Genomic DNA, 16,317 nt, shown 5'->3' with positions numbered 1-16,317 from the left:
AGGGTTCGATTACAGGTCTGGGAACATCCTATACACTGTGGGGCAACTAGGTCCTGTGTGCCACAGCCACTAAGCTCATGCTCTAGAACACATGTGCTGCAATTACTGAGCCAATATACCACAGCTACTAAAGCCTATGGGCCCTAGAGCCCATGCTCCACAACAGGAGAAGGCATCACAATGGGAAGCCCACACACCACAATTAGAGAAAGCCTGTGCATAGCAATGAAGATCCAGTACAGTCAATAAATAAAGATTAAAGAAGAAAAAAAATGATCATTATCTCAATAACTGCAAACCAAAAAAAGTGTTTCACAAAATCAAACATGCATCCCTGATAAAAACTCTCAACAAACTAGTAATAGAAGGGAAATTTCTCAATCTGATAAAGAACTTAACTTTGTAATTCATGATGAAAATATGCTTTCCTCCTAAAATCAGAAATAAGGCAAGAGTGTCTGCACTTATTGATACTTTTCAAAAGGACCTAGGGGGGTCAAGTCAGCGTTACAAAGACAAATAAATGAGTCCATAACGGAAAAGAAGTAAAACTCCTTATGTGGGTTAAAAATAGGAAGTTCTATTAGTAGTCTATCAAAGTGCTGCTAGATAAAATAAGTTTAGTTATATTTTAAAATACAAAATTCAATATCCAAAAAGAGTAGTATTTTCATCCATTTGTAAATAAAATTAAGAAGTAATTCTACTTACAATGGCAGTTTTTAAAAAGAAAAATATTCAGAGACAAATCTGACAAAACACGTAAAAGATCTATATGCTGAAAATGACAAGATATTGGTGAGAGAAATTTAAAAAGACTTAAATAAATGGAGAGAAATACTATCTTCATGGATTAGAAAACTCAACACTGAAAATTTCAATTATATACAAACTGAACTATAGATTCAATGCAATCCAATCCAAATCCCAGCAGGCTTTTTTGTACAAAGTGGAAAACTTCTTTTTAAATCAATATGGAAATGCAAAAGACCTAGAAGAGGCAAAACAACTTTGAAAAAGACGAGCAAACCTCAAGGACGTGCACAATCTGAGTTTTTATAAATATTTATAGATATTTTATAAATATAAAGGAATCAAGAAAGTGTTGTATTGGCATAAGGATAGACAAACAGAAAAGAATATCTAGACATATTAATAGATCTTCATGTATACAATCAACTGATTGTCAACAAAAAATACAAGGTAATTAAACAAAGAAAGCATTTTTGTTATTGTTCAGGTACTACATCGTGTCTGACAATCTGTGGCCCCATGGATGGAAGCACTCCAGGATCCTCTGCCCTTCATTATCTCCAGAGTTTGCTGAAATTCATGTGCACTGAGTCAGTGATATTATTCAACTATCTCATTCTCTGCCACCATCTTCTCTATTGCCTTCTACATTCCCCAGCAACAGGGTCTTTTCCAATGAGTTGCTCCTTCACAACAGGAGGCCACAGACCTGAAGCTTCAGCATCAGTACTTCCAGTGAATATTCAGGTGATGATTTCCTTTAGGATTGACTGGCTTGATTTCCTTGCAGTCCAAGGGAGTCTCATGAGTCTTCTCAAGCACCACAATTTGAAAGCATAAATTTGTCAGTGTTCAGCCTGCTTTATAGTCCAAATTTCACATCTGTAAAAGATCTTCATGACTCAGATAACCACAATGATATGATCACTCACCTAGAGCCACACATCCTGGAATGCAAAATCAAGTGGGTCAAAGCATCACCATGAACAAAGCTAGTGGAGGTGACAGAATTCCAGTTGAGCTATTTCAAATCCTAAAAGATGATGCTGTGAAAGTGCTGCACTAAATATGCCAACAAATTTGGAAAACTCAGCAGTGGCCACAGGACTGGAAAAGGTCAGTTTTCATTCCAATCCCAAAGAAAGGCAATGCCAAAGAATGTTCAAACTACCGCAAAATGGTACTCATCTCACACGCCAAAAAAGTAATGCTTAAAATTCTCCAAGTCAGGCTTCAACAGTACGGGAACCGTGAACTTCCAGATGTTCAAGCTGGTTTTAGACAAGGCAGAGGAACCAGAGATCAAATTGCCAACATGCTATGGACCATCAAAAAAGCAAGAGAGTTCCAGAAAAACATCTACTTCTGCTTTATTGACTATGTCAAAGCCTTGCACTGTGCGGATCCCAACAAAATGTGGAAAATTCTTCAAGAGATGGGAATACCAGACCACCTGACCTGCCTTGTGAGAAATCTGTATGCAGGTCAAGAAGCAATAGCTAGAACCAGACATGGAACAACAGACTGGTTCCAAATTGGGAAAGGAGTACGTCAAGGCTGTATACTGTCACCCTGCTTATTTATCTTATATGCAGAGTACATCATGCGAAATTCCAGGCTGGATGAAGCACAAGCTGGAATCAAGATTGCCAAGAGAAATATCAATGACCTCAGATACGCAGATGACACCACCCTTATGGCAGAAAGCAAAGAACTAAAGAGTTTCTTGATGAAAGTGAAAGAGAAGAGTCAAAAAGTTGGTGTACATATACACCATGGAATATTACTCAGCCATTAAAAAGAATTCATTTGAATCAGTTCTAATGAGATGGATGAAACTGGAGCCCATTATACAGAGTGAAGTAAGCCAGAAAGATAAAGAACATTACAGCATACTAACACATATATATGGAATTTACAAAGATGGTAACGATAACCCTATATGCAAAACAGAAAAAGAGACACAGAAGTACAGAACAGACTTTTGAACTCTGTTGGAGAAGGTGAGGGTGGGATGTATCGAAAGAACAGCATGTATATTATCTATGGTGAAACAGATCACCAGCCCAGGTGGGATGCATGAGACAAGTGCTCAGACCTGGTGCACTGGGAAGACCCAGAGGAATCGGGTGGAGAGGGAGGTGGGAGGGGGGAGCGGGATGGGGAATACGTGTAAATCTATGGCTGATTCATATCAATGTATGACAAAACCCACTGAAAAAAATAAATAAATAAATAAAGGAGAAAAAAAAAAGTTGGCTTAAAGCTCAATATTCAAAAAACTAAGATCATGGCCCTGGTCCCGTCATTTCATTGCAAATAGATGGGGAAACAATGAAAACAGTGAGAAACTTTATTTTTGGGGGCCCCAAAATCACGGCAGATGGTGACTGCAGCCATGAAATTAAAAGACGCTTGCTCCTTGGAAGAAAAGCTATGACCAACCTAGACAGCATATTAAAAAGCAGAGACAAAAAAAAAAAAAAAAAAAAAAGCAGAGACATTACTTTGCTAACAAAGTTCCGTCTAGTCAAAGCTGTGGTTTTTCCAGTAGTCATGTATGGATGTGATAGTTGGACCATAAAGAAAGCTGAGAAGCCAAAGAATTGATGCTTTTGAACTGTGGTGTTGGAGAAGACTCTTGAGAGTCCTTTGGACTGCAAGGAGATCCAACCAGGCCATCCTAAAGGAAATCAGTCCTGAATATTCACTGGAAGGACTGATGCCGAAGCTGAAACGCCAATATTTTGGCCAACTGATGTGAACAACCGACTCATTTAAAAAGACTCTGATGCTGGGAAAGATTGAAGGCAGGAGGAGGAGAAGGGGATGACAGAGGAAGAGATGGTTGGATGGCATCATCAACTCAACGGACATGAATCCGAGCAAGCTCCAGAAGTTGGTAATGGACAGGGAAGCCTAGCATGCTGCAGTCCATGGGGTCACAAAAAGTAAGACATCACTGAGCAACTGAACTTAACTGAACATGACTATTGGAAAAACCATAGCTCTGACTATACAGATCTTTATCAACAAAATAATATTTCTGCCTTTTAATACGCTATCTAGGTTTGTCACTTCTTTCCTTCCAAGGAGCAAGTACCCTTAATTTCATGGCTGAAGTCACTGTCAGCAGTGATTCTGGAGCCAAAGAAAAGAAAATCTTTCTTGGCTTTCATTTCCCCCCCTTCTATTTGCCATAAAGTGTTGGGACCAAATGCCATGACCTTAGTTTATTGAATACTGAGTTTCAAGGCAGGTTTTTCACTCTCCTCTTTACTTTCATCAAGAGGCTCTTTAGTTCCCCTTTGCTTTCTGCCATTAGAGTGGTATCATCTGCATATCTGAGGTTGTTGATATCTTTTCTGGCAATCTTGATTCTAGCTTATGAGTCATCCAGCCTAGCATTTTGCATGATGTACTCTGCATATAAGTTAAACAAGCAGGGTGACAATATATAGCCTTGATGTACTCCTTCCCAATTTTTAACCAGTCAGTTGTTCCAAGTCTGGTTCTAACTGTTGATTCTTGACCCACATACAGATTTCTCAGTCGACAGGTAAGGTGGTGTGGTTTTCCCATTTCTTGAAGAATTTTCCAGAGTTTGTTGTGATCCACAGAGTCAAAAAGCTTTCACATATTCAATGAAACAGAAGTAAATGATTTTCTGGAATTTCTGTGCTTTCCCTATGATCCAATGGATGTTGGCAATTTGATCTCTGGTTCCTCTGCCTCTTTGAAACCCAGCCTATACATTTGGAAGTTCTTGGCTTATATATTGTGGAAGCCTACCTTGAAGGATTTTGAACATTACCTTGCTAGCATGTGAAATGAGAGCAGCTGTATGATAGTTTGAACATTCTTTGACATTGTCCTTCTTTGGGATTTGAATGAAAACTGATCTTTTCCAGTTCTATGGCCACTGGTGAGTTTTCCAATTAGCTGTTAAGGCGTTCAGTGCCTTAACAGCATCATCTTTTAGGATTTGAAAGAGCTCAGCTGTAATTCCATCACCTCCACCAGCTTTGTTAATAGTAATGCTTCCTAAGACAACTTACTTCAAACTCTAGGATGTCTGGCTCTAGATGAGTGACCACTTCACTGTGATTACCTGGGTCATTAAGGCCATTTTTCCTAGTTCTTCTGTGTATTCTTCCCACCTCTTCTTAATCTCTTCTGCTTCTGTTAGGTTCTTACCATTTCTGTCCTTTATCATGCCCATTCTTGCATGAAATGTTCCCTTGATATCTCCAGTTTTCCTGAAGAGATCTCTAGTCTTTCCCATTCTATTGTTTTCCTCTATTTCTTTGCATTATTTATTTAAGAAGGCCTTCTTATCTCTCTGTGCTATTCTCTAGAACTTGGATTCCGTTAGGTAAAGCTTTCCCTTTCTCCTTTGCCTTTCATTTCTCTTCTTTTCTCAGGTATTTGTGAAGCCTCCTTGGAAAACCACTTTGCCTTCTTGCATATCTTTTTCTTTAGGTTGGTTTTGGTCACTGCCTCCTGTACAGTGTTACTAACCCTCATCCATAAACTTCAGGCGCTCTGTCTACCAGATCTAATCCCATAAATTTATTCATCACTTCCACTATATAATCAGAAGGGATCTGATTTAGGTCATACACGAATGGCTTCCCTGGTGGCTCAGACGGTAACGAATCTGCCTGCAATGCAGGATACCTGGGTTCAATCTCTGGGTCAGGAAGATGCCCTAGAGAAGAGAACAGCAACTCACTCCAGTATTCTTGCCTGCAGAATCCCAAGGACACACGAGTATGGCAGGCTACAGTCCCTTGGACCACAAAGAGTCAGACATGACTCAGCGACTCACACTTTGAATGGCCTAGTGCTTTTCCCCACATCTTAAATTTAAGCCTGAATTTTCCAATAAGGAGCTCATGATCTGAGCCAGTTAGCTCCATGTCTTGTTTTTGCTGACTGTATAGAGCTTCTCCATCTTAAGTTTCAAAGAACATCATCAATCTGATTTTGGTATTGACCATCTGGTGATTTCCACATATAAAGTTGTCTCTTCGGTTTTGGCAAAAGGTGTTTGCTACAACCAGCATGTTTTCTTAACAAAGCTCTGTTAGCCTTTCCCCTGCTTCATTTTTTACTCCAAGACCAAACTTGCGTGTTATTCTGAGTATCTCTTGACTTCCTACTTTTGCAGTGCAATCCCCCTATGATGAAAAGGATATCTTTTTTGATGTTAGTTTTAGAAGGTGTTGTAAGCCTTCATAGAACCAGTCCACTTCAGCTTCTTTGGCATCAGTGATTGGGGCATAGACTTGGATTACTGTGATGTTGAATGGTTTGCTTTGGAAATGAACCAAGATCATTCTGTCATTTTTGAGATCGTACCCAAGTACTGCATTTTGGACTCTTTTGTTGACTATGAGGGTTACTCCATTTCTTCTATGAGATTCCTGCCCACAGTAGTAGATATAATGGTCACACCCATTCCTGTCCATTTTAGTTCAGTGATTTCGAAGATGCCAGTGTTCAAACTCACCATCTTCTGCTTGACCATGTCAAATTTCCCTTGATTCATGAACCTAACATCAGGTTCCTATGAAATACTGTTGTGCATCAAACTTTTACTTTCACCACCAAACACATCCACAACTGAGCATCTTTTCCAATTTGGCACAGTCGCTTCATTCTTTCTGGAGCTACTAGTAATTGCCCTCTGCTCTTCCCCAATAGCATAATGGACACCTTCCATCCTTGGGGGGCTCAATTTCCAGTGCCATTTTCTATTTATTTTTTCCCTTTTCATAGTGTTCATGGGATTCTCAGGGCAAGACTACTGGCACTGTTTGCCATTTCTTCCACCAGTGGATCACATTTTGTCAGAACTCTTCACTATGACCCATCCATCTTGGATAGCCCTGCACAGTATGGCTCATAGTTTCATTGAGTTACACAAGCCCCTTTGCCAAAAATGACTGTGATCCATAAGGGGGAAGAAAGCACAGTCTTTTCCAATGATGATGCTAAAACAATGAGATATCTATATGCAAAAAGAGGACAAGATATATGGTTGAGTTCCTTCAGCTGTTCACCTGAAACTATCACAACATTATTAATCAGCTATACCCAAATTCCAAATTAAAAGTTTTAAAAAATGCCTGAAATAAAAAGGATTCTATTTTCAAAACTCAAATACAGTTCTATATTTCTTATGTATCAGTAAAACATGGATAACTGTAAAAAAAGGACTGTAACATATACTTATCATCATATATGAAAAGGAACTCAAAATTGATTATAAACATAAATGCAAAACCAAAAACTTGAAAACTTCTAGAAAACATAAGAGAAAATCTTTGTGACCTGGGATGAGGCAAATATTCTTTAAACAGGGCACCAAAAACTATCATTCATAAAAGGAAAAAAGTATTATAAATTAGACATCATCAAAACTAAGAACTTATGCTTTTTGAAAGACACTGTTAAAGAGAATGAAAGGATAAACAATAGACAAGAAGAAAATATTTTCAAACATACATGATAAAGGACCAGCATTTAGAATATATCAAGACTTTCAAAATTTAGTAACAAAAAATACCCAATAAAAAATGGGCCAAAGATTTAAACAGACATTTTATAAAAAAAAGATACATACATGTCAAATAAGCACATGAAGAGATGTTCAACATCATTAATCATTAAGGCTATAAAAATTCAAAACCACAATAAGGTATCATCATACACTTATCAGATACACAAAATTAAAACAAGACTGACCAAACCAAGTGTTGGTAAGATTGTGGAACAACTGAAACTCTCATATACTGCTGGTGAGAATGCAAAAATTATACAACTTCTTTGGAAAAGAGCTTGACAGTATCTTTAAAATAAGTTAAAATATAGACCTACTATATAACCTAGTCATTATATTCTCAGATATTTCACCATGAAAAACAAAAACATATGTCCATACATGAACGTTTCTAGTAGCTTTACTAGTATTATCCAAAAACTGCAAAGAATGTATATCCATCAACAAGTGAATGAATAGACAAATCATTGTGTATCTATACAGTGAAATACCACTCAGCAATAAAAATGAACTACTGATGCATGCCACAGCTTGAATGAATCTCAAAATAATTATGCTAGGCTAAATAAGCCAGACAAAAAAACAATACATACCATAAGATTTCATTTATACAAAGTCCTAGAACATGCAAACCGAATAGTAACAGAAAGCAGATTCAGTAGTGATGGGGCAGGAGGGAAGCATTACAAAAGAACACAAGAAAACTGTTGGGGGCAATGGGTAAACTAATTATTTTGATTGTAGTGATGGTTTATTAAGTTTACACAAATGTCAAAATTTATCAAAGCATGTACTTTAGTAAGTACAGTTTGTTGCATGTCAACTGTACCTCGCTAAAGCTGTTCTAAACATGAATAAATTAAAGCTTACTCCCAAAGGCATTTTGGTAGCTTGAGTAGCCAAAGTCCTCGGCTTGTCCCTATCTACTTCATCCAGTTATTTATACTGATCTTTTTCCTAAGAGAAAAATGAGTAACACATTGAAATTATTTAAATGACAGTCAGAAAATGCCATTAACTGGCACATTCGTGAAATATTATGTAACCAAAAAAAAGAATATTTAAAATTTCCATAGCAAAAAGTAATTAGCAAAACAACAAAAACAATGTCTTAGTTTTGTTTCAATAAAATATAGCAAAAATTTACAAATACTCACCTCTTTGGATAATCTTGTGAAGACATCTCCTCCCCTGAGAAAATCCAATATTAAATACAGCTTCCCTTCAGTCTGAAAGGCTAATTAGAAATTAAAATGCAAACATAACAATTTTTAAGGCTTACAAAGCTTAGTATACTTTTTACTTAATATAGCTGTTTAAAATTTTATCACTGAACACTATACTGAAATTAACCATTTACTTACATGGTCCATTATTGGATAACATTATTTCAAAATTAAAACTAGTGTTGAAAAGCTATAATCCCCTTTCCAGAATATATCAGATGTTCTACATGTAGCTCTGCACAGAAACTTGTAACATCATCATTTTCCTCATTTATGAAGCACCATAACCTACTGCAATTGCCTGAACACCACCTCCCCATCTATTGAAAATCTACTAATTCAGTCAAGGTCAACAAAAATGTCACCCCCTCTTTCTTCTATTAAGAGACTTTCTTCTATTAAGGACTTCCTCCTTTTCATATTTCCCCACAGCGTCCTTACACTCTTCCCCATCAGAATTACTGGCTACTATTTTTGAGATCTCATTGTACTTTATTTATATCTTATGGTACCTTAATCCATTTTGATTTATAAAATTAATTGGTCTTATATGTCTGTGTTCCATATACATTATAAATTTCTTAAGATCAGAGATTATATCCCCTCTAGAGCCTACTGATTTTAACAGAATATTTTGCATAAAACTGGTGTTTAGTGATTAATCTAATGATATCCTAGAGATTCAAGGAAGGAGATCTTTAGATATTACTACTACTTTCATTCCATTTGGGTAATGGGGGATGAAAGAATAATGGGTGAAAAATTCTAGATTTTTTTTATAGAGAGTTGAGTACTACAATGCATATTTGTCAAAATTACCTAAAAATAAAATCAATGGCTGCTATTCTTCTAAATTTCAAAAACTGAGAGCAACATAGTAGACTGAATCAGTAATTTTGCCTTTGAATTCCCCAGGGAAGTTAAATGCCATAATCTCATGCATACAATAAATTGGCAACAGAGCCATTATTAAAATTCAGAACTGCATGGGTTGGAAGAATAATAGTTAAAATGACCATACTGCCCAAAGCAATCTAAAGATTCAATGCAATCCCTACTGAAATACCAATGGCATTTTTCACAGAACCAGAACAAGTAATTTTAAAATTTGTATGGAAATACAGAAGACGCTGAATAGCCAAAACAATCATGAAAAAGAACAAAGCTAGAGGCATCACACTTCCTAACTTCAGATCATACTAAAAGCTACAGAAATCAAAAAAGTATGCACTGACATAAATAGAGACATATAAATCAATGGAACAGAATAGAGAGCCCAGAAATAAACCCACACACCTATGATCAATTAATCTGCAACAAAGTTGACAAGAATATACAAAAGAGAAAAAAGGAGTCTCTTCCGTAAGTGGTGCTGGGAAAACCAGACTGTTGCATGTAAAAGAATGAAATTTTCTAACATCATATATAAAAATAAACTCAAAATGGATTAAAGACCTAAATGTAAGACCATAAACCATAAAACTTCTAGAAGAGAACATAGGTAGAACACTCTTTGACATAAATCAAAGCAATGTTTTTTGGGATTTCTCTCCTAAGGCAAAGGAAACAGAAGCAAAAATACAGGTCAGACCTAATTAAAATGAAAAGCTCTAGCACAGCAAAGGAAACCATCAACAAAATGAAAAGACAACCTACTAAATTGGAAAAAAATATTTTCAAATGATATGACTAATAAGGAGCTAATATTCAAAATATATAAACAGCCTATATATCTCATCATCAAAAAAACAAACAACCCAATTAAAAAAATGGGCAGAAGACCTGAATAGACATTTTTCCAAAGAAGACATACAGATGGCCAACTAGCACATGAAAAGATGTTCAATATCACTAATCATCACTGTATCAAAACCCCAATGAGATACCATCTCATTAAAAATTACTTTTGATACATCTATCAAAAATGTATATCATGAAAAAGACTACAAATAACAAATGTTGGAAAGGATGTGGACAAAATGAAACCTTTGTACACTGTCAGAAGTTATGTAAATTGGTGCAAGCACTGTGGAAAACAGTATGAAGGTTCCTCAAAAGAATAAAAATATAACTCAGCAATTCCACACTTGGGTATATATCTGAAGAAAATGAAAATATTGCCACAAAAAAATGTATGCACCACAATGTTCACAGCAGAATTTTTTATAGTACACAAGATATGGAAGCAACCTAAGTATCCATCAACAGGTAAATGTATTGAATAAAGATGTGGAAAATATATATGTATATACATACACACACACATACATACATCTACACACACATACACAATGGAGTATTACTCACCCATAAAAAATAATGAAATATTGTCATTTACAAGAACATGGATGGGCTTAGAGGGTATTTTGATTAGTGAAATATGTCTTACAAAGACAAATAGTGGATGATATCACTTACATTTGGAATCAAAAAATAAATTAGTGAATTTAACAAAAAAGGAACAAACTTATGGAGAACAAACTAGTGGTTACCAACAGGGAAAGGTAGGGGAAAGTGGCAAGATAGGGGTACGGGATTAAGAGGTACAAACTACTATGTATAAAATAAATAAGCTACAAGAATAACACAGGGAATGTAACAAATATTTTATAGTAAGTATAAATGGAATATAACCTCGAAAATTGTGAATCACTATACTGTACACCTGAAACATAATACTGTAAATCAACTATACCTCAACTAAAAAAAAAGCCTCAGAAATCTTTGACTCCAAATTCATGTTCTTTCCATTGTACCTATTTCTTCTCACTAGTATTCCTCTCCCTCTAAATATAAGAAAAAATAACTCAAATAGATTAGCATACCATATGGTCCTCTTCAACAGGATGAGGAATATGATCATTATGAACATGTAAGAGGAACCCATTCAAACACAAGAATGTTTTGAATAAATTATCACAGTAGTTTATAGCCTAAGATCCCTAGAGGTATAGCCTAGTAGAGTACAGAAATTCTACTAGACAAGTAGTCAAAAGACACTATCTTGTTACCTTAGACAAGTTAACCAACAAATATAGGAAATACAACTAAAAGCTGGATATTAATTCTTATTTCAGATAAGTATGTTTTACATAGTTGAAAGTATTAAATCATTCCATATTTATTTCCTGTTTGAAGTATTTATCTTAAGTTACATTATTGTCTGAAAGGAAATATTAGTTCTCTAATTCCATATTTTTTTAAAAAAGATTACATACCATAGTGCAATTTGACAATAAATGGATGATTTACTTCCACCAGTATATCCCTCTCCATCTTTGTCCGAATTCTGTCTCGAACTAAAAATTACAGAAGGGTAGAGTATATTGTTCTTGTATATAATTTCAGTAGCGATCCCATCAATAATTCACCAAACACAAATACAGAAATTTATAATATAACTTTGTAAGTGCCTGAATTTGAAGTCAATATTCTTAGGCAGTAACTACCACAGTATAAAAGCTAACAAATTCAGTTTAGATCTAGAGATGGGTTAAGTGCCACAGTGTTATTTGGCAGATAAACATTATATATTAGTGTTCAAATGAGTTCACTGACTGAAACTGAGCACAGTGTTATTGTTATCACAGCCTGGAAGACACTGTATATAAGTGTATGCAGGTGGCTGTGCCTTCTCAATATGTAATACCAACAGATGGAACAGAAAAAATAACAATCTTGAAGAAAAAGAATATAGTTTAATAAAATAAGTTCACTTTAAATTAAATAAAATATATCACTTTTTATCCCATTAATTATTTTTTTACCAGGATACACTCTCACTAAATTAGGGTATATGTCAATATCAAACCTAGAAATATCACTTACCACTAGAAAGCTGTAACAATTACTAATGCTAAAAGGAAACTAAATCTACTCTTATAGGCAATACATAGCACATTTCTTAAAACAAGCTTTACCAAGTTCTATTTTAATAAGCTTTCTGATCTTCTACCTTTTAAAGAAGCTTTTTTTAACACCTTCATTGCATAGAGTTGTCCAGCATCAGGACCGGTCTTCTTTCTAACGAGAAATACCTAATAAGAGAATTAAAATTTAAAAAGTGAAATTCACATCCCAAGCCATTCCTGCTATACATATACATTAGCATATACAAATAGCCTTACATATTCTCTAATTGTGTAAAGATATACTTTTCCCTATAAATTATACTTAGTTTACACTTTCTCACTTTCATTCACTTAGTAAATCACATGCTCATACATCCTACTGTGGAAAAGAAAATTTAAAAGAACATTTGAGAAGTTTGTGATATAAGAGATAAATAATATAATGAAAGACAATTTGAGCTAAGGGAGCTCCTTATAAGACACAAGTTCCTTTTTGTTTTCTTAATATGGAGCAAACAAATCTAATTACTGTTAATTTGACACCTTCATTTCTAGTTTCCTATTGGTCCATTTTAGAAGCTACCAGGTATTTTATTTTCTAATAGGGCTTCTCTCGTGACTCAGACAGTAAAGAATCTGCCTGCGATGCAGGAGAACCAGGTCCACACCTGGCTCATGAAGACAAGGAGGAAAATGCAACCCACTTCAGTATTCTTGCCTGGAGAATTCCATGGACAGAGGAGCCTGGAGGGCTACACTCCATGGGGTCGCAAAGAGTCAGAGAAGAATGAGCGACTAAAATTTTCACTTTATTTTCTAATGAGATATCAGAGGCAATTCTTATCTATCTGCCAAGTGAAAGAATCATGATGGCGAATATTTCAATAAAAAAATGAAAGTTACTGAGTAAGCTTAAAGTAATAATTTCTCATATTTTCAAACCAAGAAATGATTCATTAAAAGGTAAGTTTCAAAAAGCCTCAATTATGAAGATGAATATGAGTATATTATAGTTTCATAACAGTTATTTACTATTAAAGGGTTTTAAATTACGTTTTAAATTAGTGTTCACTGCCTCAACCTGCCATCCTCAACTCTAACAAGCTCTATTCAAATGCTGATAAATTTAAAATGTGATCAAATTAACTAGTTTGTATACATAAAACTGCAGATTGGAGAGTTTCTAAGTAATTTTGGCTTTTTCCTATGGTAGAGCTTGAAATTCTTTATTCCAAATATTCTATGTGATATTATATATCAGCCAACTGGGCAAGTGGGGGGGTTCATTTAATCACTACTTAATCTCTCCTTCTCCTATTCTTGTATCAGACCTAAATTCAAGGACCATTTCAGTTTTATCTGTTTTCATACTATCTATTGTAGTGCTTCTCATACTTTGTGTGTAGACCAACCAGTCTTTTTTCCCCCTTTCCTCCAAATCCACTGCATACCATTACTTACTATTTCATCAGTGAAAAACCATGGACTTATATGTATTTATATAGCAGATTTCAGTCTATATGTTTTTAAAAAGCAGATTAAATTAACTGCCATAATAAACACACAAAAGCGTCAAAGTTAAGCAAATGGCATTAACCCTAAGTACCAGACTTAGTTTTCATTCATTTTAATGACATGGACAAATAAATGTTGACAAACAGTTTCCTTTTTTTCTAATCAATATCAGATGATCAAGATATTGACAACAAAGGAGTCAAGTCATTTCATGAGTGATGACTCCATTACAAGTAGGAGAACTATCTTTCTCAGTTTCTTCCAAGAAAGCATTTCTCAATTATTTTTGGTCTCAAGAATTCTTTTACAAACTTAAAAATTACTGATGACTCCAAAGTACTTTTGTTTTTGTGGGTTATAATTATTGATATTTACTGTATTAGAAATTACAGCAAAAATTAACTATGTATTTATTGATTAAAAATAATAAACTTATTACATGTGAATATAAATTTTTTTATAAAAATGACTATTTTTTCCAAAACAAACCAAAAAATATCACTGAGAAGACTGACACTGATTTACATTTCTACAAGTCCCTAATATCTGGCTTAACAGAAAATAGTTGGATTCTTGTATCTACTTCTACATTCAATCTGTTGCAGTTAAACTGCTTTGGTTAAATTATAAGAAGAAAAGCAGTCTTCACACAGTTATGTATTTGGAAAAGGGTGAAGTATTTTAATAGCCTTTTCATATAATTGTGGTTATTCTTCTTTGATATGACACAAGAATTTGACAAGTAGAAGTTTCTTAAAGATTAGTTGCAGTGAAAAATCTGAGACCACATCAATTAACTGTCCATATTCTTTTACATAATAATCCACTGGTCTGTGGGACATGTTGAATGGATTTTGCACTGATGGCTGATTTGATAACATCATGTGTTTGTCAACTCAAAAGTACTGGTTCGCTGAGTTATGCAGATCTTCCAAATGTTGACAGTAGCAATCTCATCAGGAAAGTCTTTTGAGTACTGAGAACATGTTGAGCACAGTGGCAAATAAAAATTGGCCAAAATTCTACTTTTTTGCTTTGAAGTTCAAATTTTATCATTGGCTAAAATACTAAGTTGTTTTCCATGAAATAACAGGTTCACTCTATTCATTTTTGAGGAAAACATCTACCAAATGCCAAAGTTTAAGTTATCATAGTTTGTCAATCATTCTTTCATGGAAAAATGACATTTCATGAAAAAAGTGTCTAGTGTAGCTCACAGTTCAAAAAACTTCACAAGTATTCTGTCTTGAGACAATCATATTTTTTGGTGTGCAGCTAAAGTACTTTGGGTACTTCTCATTTCATCCCACAATATTAAAAAGAAGCATACTCAAGGATTGATATTTGATCAATCTAATCATTGTTAACACCTCATCAAGGACATTCTTAAGTAAAACTTGTATTTTTCTAACTATGTGTGGCAGTGAAGGTCATAATGATTATTGATAGCTTAAAATCACTTCCTGGATTGTGCCAAAGTGCCAAAAACTTTACAAATAATATCTTAGCATTATTATAACACAGTCTTGTTCTTAAGGACTCCCTAAAAGTGTCTTGTGGATATCCAAGGGTAGTAAGATCACACTTTGAGAACTACTGTTCTAGAACACAGCCTTTAGTGGGGCTGAAAAGAATGGAATACAGAGAGTAAAAAGAGGCAATTAAGAAAGAAAACAATAGCCCAGGTTTTCTGAAAAGACACACAAAGCGGCCACTGTTCCCCTATCTCTTAAAACACTCACTAATATCTCAATATGGCATCTAATAGAAGCCATCATTCACAGTCTAGGGAAGTAATTGTTTACTTTTTCATTACCTGATTTGTTCTTTTCAGGTCTAATGAATGAACTTTCCTAGCATAAGAAAACATCATCTCACTCTACTTTCTTCCCATGATCAACTACAGAAGCTGCATGATTTCAAATTACTGTTATCAAAAAACGTAGCTCTCCTGATGAGAGGTTTCTTTACAGCCAACCTAATCCAATTCTCAGAAATTGTTCAAAAGAGAAATGAATGAGTGAATTACTCCAACATACTTTCTCTCTGTCATATGGACTTCATTAAGAAGTATTTGCTGGCTGAAGTGAAGTGAAAAACTGCACAGTTTTAACACTAATTGGAAAGAAAGGACCAACTGAAAGAAATTTTAAGTTGTAAACACATATACTTGATCAATTACTTAAGAGGGCAAGGGTTTGGTATTTTCAAAAATTCATTTTAAAGTCCTAAAATTAAAGATTTTACTATCACAAAAGCAAACAAAATAAAAAGGAATGTTAAAATGTATGCTTTATGTAAATATGATTTGACATGTGAAATATATGAAAGGCTAGTCTGACAATGCCAAAGATGTTTTCATGTGTTTTATTTTATTGTGTTTTAAAATAAGTAAGTTATTTAG

The 16,317-nt window shown here is 34.7% G+C and overlaps 1 protein-coding gene across 9 annotated transcripts in view; it reads right to left on the bottom strand.

Moving 5' to 3' along the window:
- Positions 1 to 16,317, bottom strand: part of RPS6KA6 (ribosomal protein S6 kinase A6) — a 241,360-nt gene that overhangs the window by 92,256 nt on the left and 132,787 nt on the right. For all 9 annotated transcript variants that reach the window (XM_043897083.1, XM_043897076.1, XM_043897075.1 and 6 more), the window contains 3 exons: positions 12,503 to 12,584; positions 11,766 to 11,846; positions 8,479 to 8,558 (listed from right to left, as the gene is read on the bottom strand). In XM_043897083.1, the coding sequence (XP_043753018.1) occupies positions 8,479 to 8,558; positions 11,766 to 11,846; positions 12,503 to 12,584 (243 nt within the window). The remainder of the gene's footprint in view (positions 1 to 8,478; positions 8,559 to 11,765; positions 11,847 to 12,502; positions 12,585 to 16,317) is intronic.

Source organism: Cervus elaphus, chromosome X (genome assembly GCF_910594005.1).
Source record: "Cervus elaphus chromosome X, mCerEla1.1, whole genome shotgun sequence".
Classification (NCBI taxonomy): Eukaryota; Metazoa; Chordata; class Mammalia; order Artiodactyla; family Cervidae; genus Cervus; species Cervus elaphus.
The sequence above is the reverse complement of the archived record's forward strand: the minus strand, read 5'-3'. Positions and strand labels throughout refer to the sequence as shown.